This window comes from Eurytemora carolleeae, unplaced genomic scaffold (assembly GCF_000591075.1).
Source record: "Eurytemora carolleeae unplaced genomic scaffold, Eaff_2.0 scaffold1249, whole genome shotgun sequence".
Lineage (NCBI taxonomy): Eukaryota > Metazoa > Arthropoda > Copepoda > Calanoida > Temoridae > Eurytemora > Eurytemora carolleeae.
Window position 1 is genome coordinate 60,395 of NW_019397136.1, and position 22,158 is coordinate 82,552.

Genomic DNA, 22,158 nt, shown 5'->3' on the forward strand with positions numbered 1-22,158 from the left:
TCCTGGAAAATATGAAAATGTCGTCTTCATTATCATAAATCCTCGAAACAGGAATAAAAGTAAATATCAGATCCTAAAAAATAGAAAATATTATGAAAATCAACTAAATACAAATGCGTCGAAAAATTAACGATGATTATCGGTTGGAAAAACTGAATGATTTGTTTGGAATTAAACTGATTTTTTTACGATCCGAGTTATAAGTTGCAACTTTTTGCATCTGTATTGACGTTACGTTCTTCGGAATAAATCGGTTTTAACAATTTGCTCCTTATAGACGCAACAGATAGAAGTAAGATTAGTAGCAATCAAAAGCGATTATTTTTCGCATAAAGCCTTTTCATTTTTCGCGAACACTCCCTTTAAACATAAAACACAAGTTAAAAAACCTCCTGTATTAGACAAGCACATTTTGAAGAATTGCGCATACTCATTTCTGCGTGTCTGATTAGCGGAGGCTCCTGGCGTCCGGGGTTCCCTCCCTCGACGACAACGGTTCCCAAGTTCTTTATTTGATCAATAATGTGGAGGACATTTTTGCATCTATATGTTTGAAACTGTTTATTTCTCATAATTCTAATATTTTTTTCAAGCAGTAGAAATATGAAAGTCACAATTTTTTAGAGAACCCCTGATAAAAGGTAAACAAACATCCTTAATAACATCAACATGATAATTTGGCTACATTTGATTATTCAATATAAAAATACAATTTAATCAAGTATCATCCATACATAAACAAATACAATATAAATTACAGTATACAATATTACAATATACATAAATACAAAATAACGATCAATAGCTATTATTTCTTATGTGAACAACTCAATTGTTTAAATAAAGTTTAATAATTTACAACACTTTCAATTTTAATCCTTAAACTAAGAAAAACTAAAGATGAACAAAAATGTACAGTTTTATCAAATTATCTTAATGTAACTTTTGATTTCAAGTGATAAGTATAGCTTAGAGACCTTTCAAGTTTCAAGATAAGACCTTTTTATAAATGCATCTTTCTTGATGAACTAATTTATGATTGACCTAGTTTCCGGTTTCCAGTCTGCTTCCGGGTCAGAGAATGAACTTTCTAAACTTGACGAGGTTGAATAATCATTATAATCCAGATCATCTCCAACTACAACAAAATATATAGGTGCAGGATTGTCGCGTCCGCTCGTCTGACAGGTTTATACGTGATGCAAAGTTTATGTAAAATAGCACACTGGGCTTAAACAACAAAACTATTTGTATTTCCATAATTACTTTTTCAAGTTCTAGACACGATCCATCCCCAAAACCACTAGATACACTGTGGAAATGTACAAAAACCCCAAATCCTAAACCTCGATTGATTGATTAACTCGAAATATACAGCTTCATGCAGCTGACTGTATACTACATGATCTGTGATTCGAGTAAAATTTTTTTAAATGTTATCGCCCCCCCCCCCCCCCGAAGACGGGTTCAAAGTATCAAATACCTTGGCCGTAGTTTTTCCCCAACTGACTAATTTTGAGCCAGATTTTCAATAAGAAAAATCATGTTTATAATAAATTTTTTTAAGTAACTTTAAAATCGGATAAAAACAAGATCGGGTAGGCTGTGTAAATGTAATATATTTGAAGTATTGTTTATACAACACCTCTAAAAGCTGGTTGTTTGAGAGGAGTAGATCCTATCAGGGGAGTAGTTATAACACTCCTGAATAATTATGGTCAAAAAGCTTCAAAAGGAAAGATATCCAAACGCGAAGCCCCCCTCCCTCCCTATCACTATTTGGGGCATATGCAAATTTCTTGTACATAATGTACAATGTACTTATATCGTAAATCACTTATTCCTTAACTGTAGTAAAATAATTATAAATCTTAAGGGAACTCTACCCCTGTTAAATATACGTTGCTTGTAGAAAAAAAGACTAATAAATCTTAAGGAATCATTCCCCCATTAAGACCGAGTATATGTTATATTGTTACATAATTATGAAGAATTGTTTTCCTACATTTTAGCCAAAAAAAAATGATATATATTTTACCTGTTAGATTTGACAGATTTGATAGAATCCTGCCTCGATGTTCCAGAGGAGTGTCTAGACCTACCAGACTCATGCCTTGACCTCTGCAGGGAGGACAGGGCAGAACTCACCTAGAGGACGTTAACATATAAACTCATCTAGAGGACGTTAACATATAAACTCATCTAGAGGACGTTAACATAAAAACTAACCAAGAGGACGTTAACATATGAACTCATCTGGAGGACGTTAACATATAAACTCACCTAGAGGACGTTAACATATAAACTCATCTAGAGGACGTTAACGTATAAACTAACCAAGAGGACGTTATTATATGAACTCATCTGGAGGACGTTAACATATAAACTCACCTAGAGGACGTTAACATATCAATAGTTTCACCAAGAGGACGTTAGCACGTATATAACAGGTTAGCATATCAATAGGTTTTCTAGAGGACGTTAGCATATTAATAAGCTCACCAAAAGAAGGTTAACATGTTAATATGTTTGCCTAGAGGACGCTAACATATCAAAAGGATCCCGGTACAAATAGGACAAAAGCAGGATAGAGGTTAAAACAAACAAAAGGTTGCCTATTTATTCAAATATAGGAAATAATTTTTAATCTAAGCTTTTGATTGAAAAATTGAATTTAAAACTGTTTTGTCGAGCACTTTTTAACCGCCCCCCCCCCCCACCCCAAAGGGCGTATACAGGGGGGCTGTGCCTCCCCCTAGACGTGTCAAGGAGGGGCGTGGCCTCCCCTTCCCCTAGAACTCAGAGCTATTTACTTTTCAAATCTTAAACTGAGGAGTGAAGAACATATAGTTTGCAGTGCTGTAACCTAATTTTTCCTTTTAAGTTCAAGGAGTTTTGTTTGAAGGAGAGATGCAATAGAACTTGAAAGGTGATTGGACTATATGTGTACCTTTAAAAAAGGAAAAATTACAATGTAAAAGAATGGATACAAATTTTAAATAACAGGCAATTTCGTAAAATATATACCTAACCCATTAAAAAATTATGCCTGAAATACTTGAAGCCAAATGTATTGAATTTTCAGTTCAAATTTTGCCCCCTCTAGATTTATTTCTGTGTACGCCCTTGCGCCCCCCCCCCCACTCCCCATACCAGAAATGTGACTTAATTCAAAAACTAGGATATCCCTGAGCCAAAGATTGGCTATAAACCCAGTATCGGAAATGAGTGAAAATGGTGAGAAATATCATTTGATATGGTTAGTTTTGTATTTTTTTCAATTTCTATTTCTAGTAAATCTGCACAAAAATACTGACCACAAACGATACTTTCTTGCAGGCGCGTAGTGGGGGGGGGCGGTACCCCTGTGCCCCCCTAGACATGCACCCCCTATCCCTTAGAGCCAGAGGCAGGCTCTAATTTATTAAACAGTAAACTTAAATATATATTCAGATTTTTTACTTTTCTTATCAATCGAAAATGTCACAATTTGTCCATTTTATGATTATTTCTCAAATTCTTTCTTGTACCTTAATCTTATTTACAATATTTTTTTCGCGGGGTTTCATTTAAAATGATTGGTAATTATGGTCAGATGACTAATAGTCAGCCTTCAGGTCGATTAATATAGATTTTAGACTTTATTTTTTTTAATGCCGGTTTTTTAGGGAGGTGCACAAAATAAAATTTCGTCAAAAGTGCACACCCCTAGGCTAAACCTCCACTACGCGCCTGCTTTCTTGAAATTCCGACTCTGGGTTGCCTGGAAAACAATAAAATGCAACTACGTACCTCACTATGAAGTGGGGGAGTGTCTGATAATAGGTTTGGATCTGAACTCGTCACATCGAAGATTTCTGTCACTTTAACCTAAATAAATACAAACATACTAAACAAGTTTTGTAACCATCGAATCTAAATTTGTATACAGAATTTTTTACAAAAAAGTTATGAATCTGTTGTGGACGAAAAACTTCAACAGAAATAATTAGTCCATTTAAAGTATAAAATCACACTCCGAACAAAAATAAATATACAAAGTTAAGACTGGAATAATGTATTTTAGTTGTCAAAGAAACGAATAAGTATTTATAAAATCTTTACAAATTATAATTTTTTATTACGACGGACATAATAAAGTAAAAATACTTGTTAGGGTATAATGTATGTTGAACCTGGTTATCTGCATCTGTATAATAGAAAGCCATGACTGCATTCTGATATTGTTTTACATAACGAATATGTTCCAGGGCAGGAGAATCATCATCTACAATACAAAACGTTAATTAAGTAAATAAAAAAGAGAAAAAAGAAGAAAATCCTCATCTACAATACAGAACGTTAATAAGTAAATAAAAAAGAGAAAAAAAAAGGAAATCCTCATCTACAATACAAAACGTTAATAAAGTAAATAAAAAAGAGAAAAAAGGAGAAAATTCTCATCTACAATACAGAACGTTAATAAAGTAAATAAAAGAAATAAAATAGAAAATATGATAAAAGCGTCCTTTCTACAGAAAATTGTTTGCAACAATCTAAAGTTAACATAGCCTAACATCTTAAAGTTGGCATGCCAAATTCTCAATGGTACCTTTAAAATTTTCGCTGGAATAAAAATGAATAAGATATTTTTGTTTTACTATATAAATAATTGATGATTTTGAATTGTAGTTTTCTCACATAAAAGTGACTTGCGGATGTATACAGCAGAGATAAAGAAAAATACGACCCGTCGTGTTAATACATAATAGAATTCAGCTATTGGCTATTTCTAAGATTTAGGTTTAAAGGTTTAAAGGGTTCCGTTATGAATAGGAAATCGGACTCTTCGAATCACTGATCACTTGAAATAACGTTTACAGTCCCTTTAATAAATGCTGAGTTGATTGTACCTAGATCTGTTAGGTTTGATATACTGCTACTCCTGCTACCCATCCTAGAGACAGCTCTGGAGACAGACCGGCTGGGTACTCTAGAGGGTCCACGAGATGTTACCCGGGATACACATCTAGATACAGGTTCAATATTAAATATTATCTAAAATCAACCTCTAGATCTACAATTCTTCCCCCCTTCCCTTACTTAAACAAAATCCGTTTCTTAGTTTTATCATTTTTTTGGGATAGAATTGTACAATGGAAAATTAATACCAGTATAATATTAAATCGAAATATTTTCATGGAAAACTTGTTATTTTTGATTTATCAGTATTACTATTCATAGATCAACTGTAACCATTGATTTATTATTATTATTTATGTAGAAATTGTAAATATTGATTTATTATTATTATTTATGTAGAAATTGTAAATATTGATTTTTGAGCATTAATGGAAAGCTCGTAAGTATTGATTCATCAGTATTCATAGAAACCTTGTGATTTTTGATTAATCAGAATTCATAGATCAATTGTAATTATTGATTTCTCAGTATTCAGAGAAAACTTGCAATTATTGATTTATCAGTAATCAAAGTATTGTAAATGTAAATATTGATGTATCGGTATTTATAGAAAATGTTAATAATTGATTCATCTACAGTCTACACTCTTCAGTATGTCCCAATAAATTAAATGAAGTGAAGCATGTTTAAAGTCTTCGATCCACGAGACAATTTATTCATAAATCCCATGACGTTTCCCTTGGTTGCTCTGGGATTTTCAAAAAATGGTCTGCCTGTTTTGTGCCTTCAAAAATGCCCAAGATATTGAAAATTGTGTCCTATCTTTTTATAAACACTAAATTCCCATGTGTATTTGGTTTAGACGGGATGTACCTTGAATGTGCTGTGGAGGTGGAGTTGATTGCAGCATTGAAATTCTCATTCTGAAATCTCAGGGCTTCCTCCTGAACAATAGTATTCATGTTGAATTTGGTGAATAGAAAAATATGGAAAGATTAAAACAATAGTTAATTGAAAATATTAGGAAGGTTTAACTGTTTCAAATTAAATTTCTAAATATGATGCTTTAAGTTAATGTCATTTTTCTACCTAATTATGCGGAAAATCAATGTCTATTATCTACCTGACTATTTGGAAGATCAATGTCATTTTTCTACCTGACTATGTGGAAGATCAATGTCTATTATCTACCTGACTATTTGGAAGATCAATGTCATTTTTCTACCTGACTATGTGGAAGATCAATGTCTATTATCTACCTGACTATGTGGAAGATCAATGTCTATTATCTACTAGACTATGTGGAAGATCAATGTCTATTATCTACCTGACTATGTGGAAGATCAATGTCTATTATCTACCTGACTATGTGGAAGATCAATGTCTATTATCTACCTGACTATGTGGAAGATCAATGTCTATTATCTACTAGACTATGTGGAAGATCAATGTCTATTATCTACTAGACTATGTGGAAGATCAATGTCCATTATCAACCTGACTATGTGGAAGATCAATGTCTATTATCTACCTGACTATGTGGAAGATCAATGTCTATTATCTACCTGATTATGTGGAAGATCAATGTCTATTATCTACCTGACTATGTGGAAGATCAATGTATTCTAGTTCTGCAGTCAATTCTAAGCTCAGCATCTCCTAAAACGAACGAAAAGATTTTTACCTCTTTCTTAAAATAATATTTTGACACTAATCCTGTGTCTACCGAAAGAATTCTCAAAATTAAAGGGACAGACCGGCTATGTAAGGTAGTTAAACTGAGTATACAGTGTTGTGGAAAGCTTCTTTAGGATTCATTTGATATATATAAAACTTTTTAAAGATCTATAAATCCAAAGTTTGAGCGGAAATTCGACGTTAAAAACTCCTACTTTTGGGGTGGATACGTTTTCAGAATCGTTTTTTTTTAATTATTAAATAATTCAGTGTATAGCTGTGTTTTATGTTCCTAAGACTATTTAAAATCATAACTTGTATGTAACAGTAGTCTGTTTTCCTATCGTATTCCATAGTTTTATGGAGTTAACTATTTACCAAACCAAATATGTATATGATTAAAAAATTAGATATCCGATGAAAGTTTCGCCCGGATCCTTTAAAAACTGATTTGGTGTAGTTGCGAGGTGCCTTTTTTCATTCCACAAACACCCTCTGACAAAAGTTCTCGGATCTTGACGAAATTTAATTGATTGATTCGGACATATATCTAGATGTATTACGAAAGTTATGTGAACATTAAACAAACCTTGATTGATTCTTTCCTGCATATTTCTTTTTCTGTCGCTAAATCCACTTCATCTTCATCTCCATACTGGGTTATATTAAACTCACAGGTAAACCTTAAATAAGTAAATTCAAGATTTATAATCAATCAATGCATCAAAGGCTTAATCAATGCATTGCACTTATAATGCAAATATCAATACAATGTGCATTAAATACTTTATCAATCAATCTTTGCGTGATTTTGTACATCAATTACTATTATTATTTAGTACACAAATCAAAACATTATTCAATAAATCAATTAATGTATTCTTTAAAGCATTATTCAGTAAATTAACTATTATGCGCTTCTTCTTCAAAATTAAATCAGCCATACAATATTACACTTTTATTTTATATATGAATAAATTTATAATATGTCAAAAAAACAGCACTCCTTCGACCAAAAGAAAGATAGCAAAAAAAAAATTGCTGTATGTTAAACTATAAAATAAATGTATCAACTGTTCTACCTGGCATGATGGTGTGGGGGTTTGTAAATGTACCCACTGCTCGTCATGTATGTACAGAACTGTTCAATCAGATTCTCCGCAGCACCGTACAGTTTCAGGTCATGTGCCAGCCTAAAGTACATGCAGGATTCAATGGATTATATATAGTATCATCAGTCGAAGAGGAAACAGATGTAGGTATAACGCTAGCAAACAACCCAAACCTGGCTTCAATGTGCAGCAGCAGCTGTGAAAGCTAAATTTGTCCTTAGTCAAGTCTCAAGAGCATTTCACTTCAGAGATAAAAGTGTGTTTTTGAATCTATATAAACAGATTGTACGTCCACACCTAGAGTTTTCTGTACCTGTCTGGTGTCCCTGGCAAGAGGGGAACAAATTAGTTCTGGAAAAAGTACAAATGAAAGCTGTAACAATGATTTCAGGTCTCCAAAGGAAGGAGTATGAGGATAAGTTAAAGGAGCTAAATCTACAATCAGTGGAAGAAAGAAGGATAAGATATGACATAATTCAAGTGTAAAAGCTCATGCACAATTATGATGCTGAAGACAGGAGGCAGTTTTTCAAGACTGCCAGTATAATCCCAGTTTACCTAGGTAGAAGGCTGGTCAACCTATAAATCATCCTGCCAGTATAATCCTAGTTTACCTGGGTAGAAGGCTGGTCAACCTGTTGACTATCCTGCCAGTATAATGTAAGGGTAGAGCAGCTGGTAGGGTCAACCAGCGTATTATCTTAGATGCAGGAATCATCCTAATAAAACAACATAGTCAAGAAAACGTACTTATAAAAAGGTTTTTTTTTAAATGACGCTATATTCTCGAACAAAATTGTATTTCAGGCCATAAATTCTATTAAAGCTTGCTGTTCAAATTAAAACATATTAATTTGTTTCCAAAAAACGTTTAGGGAACAAAAGCGAACAAATGTAAATTATTTCGAATCTTACTTTTAAAAAAATGATTGTGCTGACCTGATCCAACCAGTGAAGCCTGCTTCTGCTTCTGTAATCGCGTTCTCAAACACAGACCAAACATGTTCAGGAACTGAACTATCCTTCGCTACTTCTCTCTGGTTGAGAAAAAAACAAATATTTATTTATTTAAAAGATTGAAATATTTCGGGTTTAGGACATATGAAGGAAGATATTTGCAAAAATCTCTTCTACAATTTAATCTGAATTTGTATCGTATTGTATCAACATAGGACTTCGCATCCATCTCAGAGTATTTTGTATGTTTCAAAAATTTAATTCAATAGAAAAGTAAACAAGTATGATATGTACCATCTTAAGGGCAGGAATCGAATCAAATCAAGATGGTTTTTTGTCTTAATTAAAGTTTAAACATTGAGAGGACACCTTGACACTCAATTTATACCTGGAGTTAACATCTCAGAAATCTATACCTGGAGTTTACAATCTAAACAGTTAGGATCATGATTCTTGCAGGTTCCCATTTCCTTATCCAGTTCTTCCTCATCATCCTCTGCAATATCAAGAATACATTCATTATCTTCTGTTATATCAAGAATACATTCATCATCCTCTACAATATCAAGAATACATTCATTATCCACTACAATATCAAGAATACATTCATCATCCTCTGCAATATCAAGAATACATTCATTATCTTCTGTAATTTCAAGAATACATTCATCATCCTCTACAATATCAAGAATACATTCATCATCCTCTACAATATCAAGAATGCATTCATTATCTTTGCAATATCAAGAATACATTCATTATCCTCTGCAATATGAAGAATACATTCATTATCCTCTACAATATCAAGAATACATTCATCATTCTCTGCAATATCAAGAATACATTTACTATCCTTAAATTATCAAGATTACATGCATTATCCTCTACAATTTATTTTGATCTTGATTTATATCTCCTTAAGAAATCTATAATCAGTCATAACGAATAGTATGAGTGAAACGTTTTACCTATTTTATAGTTGGAGTTGACCGTAAGACATCTCGTACATGATATTAAACATCTTTTCTGGAGAAACCTTAACCACAACGCATTGAATTTTATTCAAATACAAAGAATGTCAATCATTAAATAAGTTAGCAAGTTGTTAAAAAAATAAAAAATAGTTACGATAAAAAAGTAAATTTAAAAATAACTTTATCATTATTAGATTTTCTAAATCCTCCCGGCCTCCCTCGGATTTTAACTTTATTCTCAAGAATCAGATAATTTAAATATAAATAGCAATGAACCTGAGAGCATCTTCAAACCCCTGCTTGCAAACCCTGAACAAAATAAAAAAACGATTGATTAAACGGATAAAAATATTAAATTAATTTCCAAACAAATTCAGATTATTCAAGTGAATTTACAACAGTAGCTTTTGAGCCTTAGTCTGAGAAACGAGTGGCGACAAATTACTGCCATTTTCTTGTTCTACTTTGCTCTAAAAAGCAATAAAATCAAAGTAGTACCTGGCAAGTACTTCTGGGTCAGGTGGGAGTAGAACATTGCCTAGTCTATACAGATTCTCCTTGGATACCACAATGGAAGTATTCGCTACGCTCACCTTCACAAATATCAATATTTTCACAAGAAATCAATCAATTAATCATCGCCATTTAGGAGGAAACAAAAATCAATTTAAGCAAATATATCATTTTCGAAAAAAATATGAAGGGTCTCTACAAAGTTCAAATTCAAAAATTCAATTGCATAAAAAAAAGAAAACTTAAATTTACACTAATTTGCATATATGTTAAAATAAAAAATATAATTATATATATTAATATATTTACATATGTATATATATAATAAATAATTCTATATACGTAAAACCTGACGCTTTCAAGAACCCTTAAACTTTGCTCAAAAAAGAAAACAAAAGCAAGTTTATTCTTCATTAAAAAATATTTTTTTACAGAATAAAGGGTCCTCTACCTGGAAAACCTTCCAAGCAGTATCATCAAGAGGACAGATGTCTGAGTTCCCCGAGAAAGGAGAAACTGTGATGGTCTGACCGTTCAGAATTGGAAGATTATCACTATATCCTCCATCTACCATTAGTAATAAAAACATTATATATAACAGAAAGAAAAGATGAAAAAAAAATCAGATTTAACAGTTTAGCAAAATGTTCTCTAACTGAAAAAAATTATTATTTTCTTTTGTGGTTTCCCTAAAGTGTGATGTACAAATTTATTCAACAGAAACAAGGAAGGAAATCAAAATACGTTAAAATTACGACAGATCGTTAAAGTTTAAAAACTGACCTATGACCCTAACCCCTCTGTATCTAGGGGGTAACCAGCCAGAAAACAGAGGAATAAATGTACTGGCCAGAACAACCTATAGGATTAACATTTATATTATTAGTCATAGTATTTAGTCGAACGAAATAATAATAATTTTACTTTCTATTTTGTAATCTTTGAATGTGACGATAGTTGATCTAATTGCTCTATTATTGATGGTTGAACTCTGAATTGGTTTATGGTTCATGATCACCAGACATATTTTGTAAAAAGAAGAAATGTCTGAAATATGTTTAAAAGAAATGTTTTTCCAGATAAAAACAAACATCAATGATCTGCCAAGCAAGGAGAAAAATATATAAAAAAAAGAAATGTTAGTAAAGCTACAGAGAGAAGTAAAACTAGGGAAAACAATAGATTAGATACAAATTAAAAAATAGTAGCCGAAACAATCGATCCAATAATGCTCAATACGAAATATCAAAAGTTTTTAAATCAACATGCTAAGTTAATTGCATAGACGGTTATTAAATATATTTATGAATAATTAATGTTTTAACTAACTAAACAGAATGCATTATCTTATCTATGATACAGTGTATGAACTAGGAAGCGTGTACTTTATAATGTAAATATATAAATTGTTCAAAGTTCATTTTTATTGAATAATGTCCCGGTTTTAAAACTATCCTTCGTATTTGTCAACTGTATGGTTATATAACTGTTTAAATATTCAAGATTAAGAACTCATTTATTTTTTACTTCCATGAAAAAGAGAATATAGGTAAATTCGATAATAACAGGGCACTGTTGAAACAGCCTCTTGGGCCGGTTTCTTCAAAATCTCTTTTTTCAAAAATGGTGTCATAAACTTTTCAATGATATGATAATTTTTTTATTTATTTAATTACTCATTTCATTGAAAAGCAATATTTGCAACAACAATAAGATCATACTTTTACACATGGATTGCTAATTACAAGTAGACTTTTTCCAAATGATGTATAACAAATATGAGAATCATATTTTAAATTTATTACCTGAATAACTTCTTCCTTGTTTGCAAATTGATTGACTAGAATGTTGCTACCATCATAAACCTAAAAAATTAAAAAATTAAAATATCAAATTTATTTAACAGTATCTGCACTGTGTACTACTTTTATAATTACTAGAATTTCAAGGCGCTTCGCGCCCTTCTTTCTAAACTTTTAGGGCGCTTTGCGCCCATCTTCTATTTAAATTGTGAACATGTTCTTTTTGTTTAAATTTTATATCAAAGAAGAAAAAATTTTTGCGGATTTTTGAAAAAAAAAAATCGCGGATTTTCAAGAATTTAATTTTTTTTACAAAATTAAAAACCTTTAAAACACACTTTTTTATTTTTAGCATTCATAAACCTTCCCTGTGGTCACGTGATGTCCCACAAAAAATTTGGGCCCGATCGGTTCAGCCGTTTTTACGTTTATTGGATACAAACAAACAGACAAGCCAAATTTATATCAAGATTACAAAAGGAGAAATACTTCTAGAAAATTCGAACAAAATTAGTTTGTTGAAACTAATGAATTTCTTTAAAATATTGGCATGTTGTCCAATTTTCACAAAAATAGGCTTTGAAAATTGCTGTTTTTAATACACGGTTGTACAAAAGATATATTTACCTTTGTTAAAGATATGTGAAGTCTACCCTGAACCTTAGTATGAATATCCTCGGGAAGAATCCTAAAAATATTAATGAAATAATTATTTATTTGCTCATGATCATGATACCCAGGTTACGTAACATCTAAATTGGGGGGAAGGGACATTATAATTGTTTTCAGGGAAAACTACCACTGATTTTTTTATTAAAAAGTATCTAAAAAAGCAAGTATTTTTCCAACATTAAAAATAACAATTTTTTCAATTAAAAACCTTTAAAAGAATACACCTTTGTAGAAAAAAAAGGATAAAATTAGACCCTTGAGCCTAAACTAATTAAGTTAAGATACATGAATTTTTGTAATCACAAACGCTTACGAAACTAAACATTTCAACCATGATATAAGTTGGACTTTGATCCACATTTCACTAAGAACAGTAAGGATAATGATGATTTAAAACGTATTCAAAATACAGTCACTGAAACAATTCAGTTAAATGTTGAATTTGAAGATCACATGTAATGCATGTTCCAACCAACCCATTTACATTTCATCTTTTTGAAAAAGGTTTTGCATTAATTTTTCGCCCATTTTTTAAATTTAAATCCTTAATTTAAAATTTTGTTAATTAGAGGCTTAAATCGTAAAATTTTATAAATTATTGTTTGATGTTAACGTAAGCCTCAGTTTGAAATATTATGATATGCTAAGATATAGGGATTGGAAAATATGAATGTGTGCCTGTGGAATTACACAAATGATTTTTTTGCAAAATAAATTGTTTAAACAAGAACTATTTTTCTAAAAAAAAACTCTAAAATAGGAAAACGCCTTTTAGAATCAAATTAAACTTTAACAAGTCCAATGAGCATAAAAACAGCAATTGTGCAGTGTAAACAGATCTTTTATGTCATAAACTGAGCAAAGTAAAACCTTTGACTTAAAAAGGTGTCGGAAATATCTAAGTTTTTTTTAATTTGAAAACTTGCGGCTTTTTTAAAAACAAACGCACGAAAGAAGATGGTCAAGAGTTGGGTCCGTCCTAGAGAACGATTTTTGGACCCCCTCCCCCCCCCTCTTATCAATTTTGTACTTAACTTTTTAATATTGAGGGTTAGGTTAGTTTAAGAAAATTTCTGAGCCGAGCGCTCCGGCTAGGGGGCCTGCGCTGCGGCTAGCACAGGCTAGGGGGCCGAGCGCAGCGGCTAGGACAGGCTAGCTAGGGGCCGGCGCTGCGGCCACATGATCAATTTTACAAAATGTACATAATTGATAGGAGGTGGGGAGGGGGAAAGGGTTTTGGGGACCAAAAATCGCTCTCTAGGAATACAAAAGAGATGACACATTTAAGATAGAAAAAACGATATATAATCTTCACATCTTTGATTAGAATTAAGGTTTAAGTAGTGAATCGTTTATGGCTTCCCTCATTTGTGGCGTAAGTGGAAATATTTACCTGTTTAATCCTTCGTAAAGAATCTGATTGATATTGAATGAGGGAGAGAAAGGTCCGAGGGTTCGAGCTCTGGCTTCACTGGCAACACGGAGCACATTACTCGTCATCTCACCTGAATACTTCAGCTAGAAAAACAGCTTCAGCTATCCTTTATTTCTTAAAAATCAATCAATAATACCGCAATGATTGGAAATGGATGATAAATGATTTAATAAACAATTTAATGAAAAATAAATTATTGATGATTGATAGATGATAAATTTATTAAAAAACATGTTGCATTGGAAACCAAAACGATTAAAAAAATGATATTACCGAGGGGTACATCTGCAAGTAAAGCGAGTGCTGCAATGGACCCTGCCGATGCTCCAGAAACCTAATTTCAAAAATAAAAAACTAAATTTTACACACTGTTAATATTTCTTCAAACACTTGCTGATTATGCGTTATCGACGTGTTTTAAAATACGATAATAAGTTTAAAACTATCAAAAAATCTCAAAATTATAAATCTAAATTTGTTCAGTTATTTATTTTTTCCTACTTAGATTCAGGGAACACATATATTTTTCAGAATTATGATTTTGAAAATTTGTGTGTGGGAGGGGGTAGGGGGCTGTAAAATGGGATATCAACAGGCAAGATGTTTTTTCCCTTTTTGCCACGTTCAATTAAACACACGTACTTTCCCCAATTGTGTAAAAAACATTAAATATAATCCTAATTTACTGAATCAGCAAACAACTTACTTTGAAGAAGGGGGGGGGGGGGATGATATGTCAAAAAAAAATACCCTTTCTTACATTGTATAGGTATAGCTGAGGAGCGTATGTCTTGAAACAGCTTGCAACACCGACATGATATAGGCCAAGGAACCCACAACCAGCAAAACTAACATTCATCACTCCAACCTGAAAATATTCCTGTCCATATATATTTATAGCCTTGTCTGTCTGTTACTGTTTTTATATCTGTCTGTGTACAAAAAAACATTACGACTGAACAAAAAACCTCATGAAAGGTTAATGGCAAAGCAAAATTAAAAAAAAAAGTTCGTTCAACATTGTTCTTATACATTCTGAGAATATATTAATGCAAATGGAAAATCCGCGAATTGTTAGAAAAGAAAGGCACAATTATACAAGAAAAGGACTCCCTTCCGCTTTACACAAATTTCGTTTGCTAAACTTTTCTTTAGAAGGTAGATTGATATATAGCTAAAAATGTAAATAGGAAGAGGAACTAATATTAATAATATTCCCTGAAGGCAGATGGGTCAGCACTAAGTATAAGTGCGGGCTAAACAAGGATAGATAGACAGAAAGATAGCGGATTAAAAGAGGATAATTGATTTTTCTAACGTACACCATCTGACTCCACCGCCCCCCCCCCAGCCCCATTAAATGGAGCTCGACCCCACCCCCTCTCTTCTCTTTTTAAATACCGCCCTTTCTCTGGTAAATTTCCTTTCGTTCCATATTTTGCATCTTTGTCTTTATAGTTGGCTTGGTTTCAAAATTACAGAAAAATATACTTAATGCATAACAAAAAATGAAGAAATTTTAGGAATTCTTAGCATTTCTAGGCACAGACAACTTTCCGTCCACAATATAGCGTACAATACAGTGTACAATTATATAATACTAGAAATTCAAGGCACTTCGCGCCCTTCTTTTTAGGCTTTTAGGGCGCTTCGCGCCCATCTTCTGTTTAAATTGTGAACATGTTCTTTTTTACATTTAAAAACAAAGAAGAAATAAATTTTGCGGATTTTAAAAAAAAATTCGCGGATTTAAAAAAAAAAATTCGCGGATTTTCTAGAATTTAATTTTTTTTACAAGATTAAAAACCTTTAAAACACATTTTTTAATTTTTATCTTTCATAAACCTTCCCTGGGATAACTCGAGGTGCAAGAAAAAATTTGGGCCTGATCGGTTCAGCCGTTTTGACGTTTATTGGATACAAACAGACAAACAGACAAGCCAAATTTATATATAGATAAGTTTGAATGTTCACAATTTTATTATACTTAATGAACAGAACCAACCAATATACTCAAAATTTTAACAAAACATAATTGGGACGTATAATCTGTTTTTATGTTTGCATGTTTGGATGTCCGATCATAACTTATAAACCCATAAACCAATTTGTGTAAAATTGTAATTAAGCACTCGATAAAACCATCGAATGATCTTACTCTGGTTTTATAAGTAAAATTCAAGTCAAAGTTGTGTCCCTAAGTTAGTATTTATAAATGTCTAACTTCAAACTGCAGGTGTTGTAACATAAGAAACCAGAAACCTTTCTGGTCGATTTCCTGTTTATTCGCTGCAGATAACGCCCCACCCCCTAACATCCTGTAAGCTAGGCGTCTAAAGAGGGGCGGAGGGGCGAGTACTGCCCCCCCCCCCCCCCCGGCACATTACATTAGGCTTCCAGCGTGAAATTACGAACAAAACAAACATTTAAAAAAACATCCTGAAAATCCCCATGACATGATCGTACGAATTAAATTAATTGTTAAAGTAGCTAGTTTTATGATCATATACTAGCTGAAGTGCCCGGCATTGCCAGAGGAATTTTAAATAGAATTTAAAAATAAAATTTGATTCTTTAAAGAAAAAATTGCAAATTTTTGTTAAGCCTATGTTACCCCGGGGTACCCATGGATTTCCTCAAAAAAGTTTCAGCCCATTCGGTCCAGCCGTTATATATATTTATTTATATCAATATTTTTTTATTATGTAGATTAACATTAAAGCTTAAATTTTAATTTTGAAGTCGAGGCCGAGGTAAAACCCAAATAGTTAAAAGAAATAAAAATGTAGGGTTTAGTGAGATTAGTATTCAAATCAAAAAAGGAAGCAACTGGAAAAACTACTTTTTATTTATATTTTCTTTTTATCAATATAACCAGTGCCTAAATCCGGATCCATAATACCAAAAACAAAATACCAACAAAGGCAATCGAAAAATGCATTAATAAAAAATTAAAAGAGAAGTAGAAAAAAACAGACTAGACCAGAAATGATTATTCAGGTGTATATTTCTTATGAATCAGAAGACATTTTTCATAATTTTGTAAAACTATCCTCTATAAATCAGTAGCGCATTGCTAGTTAAAATATTCCAAATTATTAATCAAAATAAACTAGGAATATTTCATTAAGTATCTGTGTTATAAACTATATATTACAATCTTATCTCACCATTAATATTGTTTGTTTACAGTAACAGTATCAAAGTGAACTGAGTATCTAACAAGATTTTAAATTACGATCCCCCCCCCCGCCCACTACCGAACCCTTCCCCTTCAATATTGATCGATTGGAATCGACAAATAATAAAATATATATTAAAAGAATAAAAAATTAGCAAAGTTCACATTTATCAAGTATTTTAAAATTACAAAATTTAGTGATTTTAAATCACCCCTGATATAATGACCACTCCCCAAATCAAGCACACTCACACGTACCAATGCAAATTCTGACCTTGAATAAATTCTACGCATTATCAATGTACTGTGCTCTTATCTGTACACTAAAGAGTACAGGGGTTAAAGGACAATTGCAAAAACAATAAAAACATAGAAATTATGTTTATAATTTGTCATTCCCTTCTCCAAAACCCATTTCAATAAGCAATAAGCATTTCTCGGAAAAAAATTCACATTAACATTTCTCCAGTATCTTGGAAACCCTTCAAGTCCAATTAAAAAATGCAGTCTTCAGGATCCAAATCTGCAATATTTCAAATCCCTAGATACGGATCCAAATGTAAAAAAAAATTGGGCTTTCTCTTAAATTTAGACAAGTTATGTTTCACCCTGAAGTGACAAAAAATGTCTGGTTTATGAAAAAGTTCGATCAAGAAACAAGATATTTTTTAGGTAAATTCAATATTTCAAGAAAAATAGTGAGAAAGTTGTATCATCCGGATTTAAATTATTCCTACACACACCCAGCTTAGAATTTGAACAAATTAAGATACAGAGCTGGAACCCTTTCATCCGTACTATTTGCAAACTCCGACTGTGTACGTCCGAAGTGCGGTGAAACACGACAGTACGGTGAAACACGACACCTCTCGGCGAAAACAAATGGAGAGCATAGTAAAATTAGATTATGTGCTGAAGCCTTTACTTAGCGGCCAAACACTAGAGTGCGGAGACGTGCAAAGTACGTCTTAAATACGCCGGTAAATTTGGGACAATTCGGACTCAGAAGCTAAAAAGAAATCTCCCTGATCAATGACGACATGCATGCAATCCTTCTGAAATATATCAGGAAATCGGTATAATATTCGAGCTTTTTCAATTTTTACGCAAAAATACGCACAAATAGTAAAAGAACTGAACTCTACTTAATTTTAATTATCAATCTGCGTGTAAATAATGCCATTTATTGTAAAAACGAAATGTATATTTAAGTACATAAAAAATACCCAGAACATGTCATAATCTGAACTTCGTGACGTAAACAAGCTGGATAATACTTGGTTCTGTTGAAAGGATCTGATAAGGGTTTTTTATCCTGGTGACAGATTTAAAATATAAGACCTGACAAACCTGGCATTAAAGGGCTGACAAACCTGACATTAAAGGGCTGACAAACCTTACATTAAAGGGCTGACAAACCTGACATTAGAGGGCTGACATACCTGACATTAAAGGGCTGACAAACCTGACGTTAAAAACAAACCTTACATTAAAGGACTGACAAACCTGACATTAAAGGGCTGAAAAACCTGACATTAAAGGGCTGACAAGCCTGACATGAAAGGGCTGACAAACCTGACGTTAAACGGCTGACAAACCTGACATTAAAGGGCTGACAAACCTGACATTAAAGAACTGACAAACCTGACATTAAAGGGCTGACAAACCTGACGTTAAAGGGCTGACAAACCTGACGTTAAAGGGCTGACAAACCTGAAAAAAGGGCTGAAAAACCTGCCATTAAAGGGCTGACAAACCTGACATTAAAGGGCTGACAAACCTGACATTAAAGGGCTGACAAACCTGACGTTAAAGGGCTGACAAACCTGAAAAAAGGGCTGAAAAACCTGCCCATTAAAGGGCTGACAAACCTGACATTAAAGGGCTGACAAACCTGACATTAAAGGGCTGACAAATCTGACATTAAAGGGAGTGTAAGGCGTAAGCGTAATTTCAAATAACCCTCCATCGAGTTCTCTACAAAAATTGACTAGCACATTTCTACGAATTATCGGAGCTAAACATTTTGAAACATAGGAAACCGATAATATCTTCCACATTATTGATCAGAAAAAGGTTTTAATTGGGTACAGTTGTAAATCGGCTTTGCCATCTTTGGGCCACTTGACATTATGCTTTCAGTCCTTAGCTATATGTACTTTGTACCGTGTTTAAAACGCACAATATCAATATTTTAAGAATGAGTTGAACTGATGGGTCAATAGAGACAGTGGATCAATAAAGTTTCAAAAATATCCCAAAAAATCTTTCTTATAAAGAATTTAAGAGACTAAACTGTCCGCATCTATTTAAAACTGAATGCCAAAATTACAACGTTTTTTCAATTTGAAGAAAGGCAGTCATACTTAATTTATCCGCTTGCAAAACCCTTACAGACCTAAGAAACTGAATATTAATATTGAAGAATATCAAGCAATACTAAGGCTTATATCCAGTGCTTAGGATCCGGATCCGTTGGATTCGCAAGATTTTCCCTTCCTGGATCCAAATCCGCAAATCCGTATCCAAGGGGTAAAATATCAACAAAAAACTGCAAAAAACTTTTTTACTCATAAAACCCAAAACTTAACTTTAAAAAAAAGAGAGATTATAAAAATTTCCTCATTTCTGAATGGTTCATCAAGTTTTAGGATAAAAAAGCGAAAAAAAAACTTGAAAATTATTTTCTGTTAAAAAAATTCAGTAAATCTTAAAGAAATGACCTGGATCCGGTTCCATTTTTTTCCAGTGCGGATCCAGGATCCTGATCCGAGTCAAAATTAAATTATTAAATGGATCCTGAGCACTGCTTATATCGGCAATTAGGACTTTTGCAAGCTGTAAGAGGAGTACAAGGGTAGGCCCCTTTCTTGCAGACAAGGGCAGAGGGACTACTGAAAGACCATAAAGATTAAGGGTCCAGAGGAAAGATAGTCACAAGGTAATTACGTTGATTAACGTTAACTTGTAACATAGATATCTAATTAGAAATTAGTTGGTATAGGCTCCTCTTTGATTACGGCGATAGAGTAATTAGGTCCTTGTTGAAACATACGATCTGAGCTTGTGTCCATTTTTGACATTGATAGCTGAGCTTGTGTCGGTGTTGACATTGATAGCTGATAAGATAGTGTTCATTGATTTGGCATTGATTGCTTATGAGCTTGTGTCCCTGTTGAAATTGATAGCTGACGAGTTGCACCTGGATTGATACAGTACTAGAAGCAGTTTTAAGAGTACGGCATTTATTACAGTAGGACTACGTTTTTAGTTGACAAAAAGACTAGTGGATAAAGTACAACAAATCGCTGTAGACTGTATTAGGGGACATATAGTGAATATGATTGAGCCAGGGACTAACCAGATACTGAGAAACGCATAAAAAAGATATACCAAAAAATAGGAAAATAAGTCAAAGGAACTTAAAAAACAGAAATTTGTTAGCGCTACGATTACACTCTTTCTCCGAATTGACTAAAATACCTCATATAGATCATTTTACATCTGTTCAAAGTACAACATTTTAAACACACAGGAGCAAACCATGTGATATAAAAAAAAATTGGTATACATTGAACACAGAGCCAAATCTGCAACAATTAAACTGTTTTTTTTTTCAACTTCAACCTCTTAAAACAGCGCTTTCATTTTGTCGCCCCCAACCCTTCTAAAATAAATTTAGCCCCACCAAAAATCGTATACTAGGAAATTACCCAAATCTTTAAGTGCAGAAATGAGTCCTTGAATCTGTATATTTAGTGTAAGTAGTTGCACTGTACGTTCAATTAACGTGTTTAAATCATTAAAATATGTCTAAAAGTTGTCTATATTTATCTCTAATATAAAATTACTATTTCAATTAACTAATATAGCAAATTTAACATTTCTATACCTTTTATGATTATTTCTCTTCTTGAGCCCAGAACATTAACTTTTGATTGATTTATTTAAATCAACAAGATATGATTATCGCACATAATTAACCTCACAGGTCAACGAAAATTATAGTTATAAGCTGATTATCTTACAATCTTATACATTTAATTATTAGTCCATAGTCCGTAAGGACTTACTCTGAAGCACTGGTGAGTGTGATTGCAAGCATATTTCTGTCTGTACTGTACCGACTGTGATTGGAACAGAACACAAATCAGCTGATGGACTGTTTTCAAGGAGTGTGAAAAAGAACGGAGATACAACTTGCGCGGCCCACCCTGCCATATGAGTATCCATGCTTTGCAGACGGGTACTACATTTGTATAAGAATAGGTTATTGTATACGTGGTAATTGTACATCAAGTATTCCTTATTCAAATGAAGTACCCTCTGCAAAGCATGTATAATTTGAATCATATGATAGGGCGGGCCGCCTCAGTTATATCTCCCTTCTATCTCCTACTCCTTGAGTCTATGACTGTTTTACGTTGGAACAACGACGTTATTGCGCAATAGATTTTACTTTACTTGACAGGGCTAGAAATTAACTCTTTTTAAATTGAACATTTTAATGAAAAAAATCTTCAGAATATTTTATTATGCTTTAAATTAATTCTTAAAATTCCTCTTCACATTTTCCCTGGTCCGAGGGGGGGGGGTTGATTCGGGGGTGGTAGAGGATCTGTAGATTTTAGAAAATGTTTATTAATTACTAAACTAAATTTGATTGGATCATAATGAAAAAAGATTAGATATGATTTAACCTTGAGTATCTTGTTCATTAACCTCCCCCCCCCTTCGGCCTTCCTTTAAGTTCAGCTATGCCCAACTCGCCAACTGCAATTCCTGCGATCAAGCCCCTCTAGGCTCTAGCTCTCCACCATAATAGGCAGCAGGGTTAAATTATTTTGTAGCAAAAATTGTGGTAAACTTAACTTCTTAAGTAAAGACCCCAGACAAGAAAAAGCGTGACATTTTTATGGTCCCCCTCCCTGGC

At 32.8% G+C, this 22,158-nt stretch overlaps 1 protein-coding gene across 1 annotated transcript; it reads right to left on the minus strand.

Annotated features, from left to right (window-relative positions):
• Positions 1-667: 667 nt before the first annotated feature.
• LOC111712249 (patatin-like phospholipase domain-containing protein 2) lies at positions 668-21,446 on the minus strand. Its single transcript, XM_023486818.1, has 25 exons — positions 21,299-21,446; positions 14,805-14,912; positions 14,318-14,378; positions 14,003-14,114; positions 12,565-12,625; positions 11,941-12,000; positions 10,919-10,994; positions 10,587-10,702; positions 10,121-10,215; positions 9,899-9,931; positions 9,617-9,684; positions 9,065-9,144; positions 8,631-8,728; positions 8,306-8,410; positions 7,662-7,772; positions 7,169-7,262; positions 6,502-6,561; positions 6,060-6,089; positions 5,776-5,846; positions 4,893-5,008; positions 4,176-4,267; positions 3,793-3,870; positions 2,039-2,148; positions 1,646-1,704; positions 668-1,138 (listed from the first exon to the last, which is right to left on the minus strand). Exons 2-25 carry the CDS (start codon positions 14,901-14,903, stop codon positions 1,029-1,031), a joined length of 1,995 nt encoding a protein of 664 aa, XP_023342586.1. The 5' UTR covers positions 14,904-14,912; positions 21,299-21,446; the 3' UTR covers positions 668-1,028.
• Between the last annotated feature and the right edge of the window lie 712 nt (positions 21,447-22,158).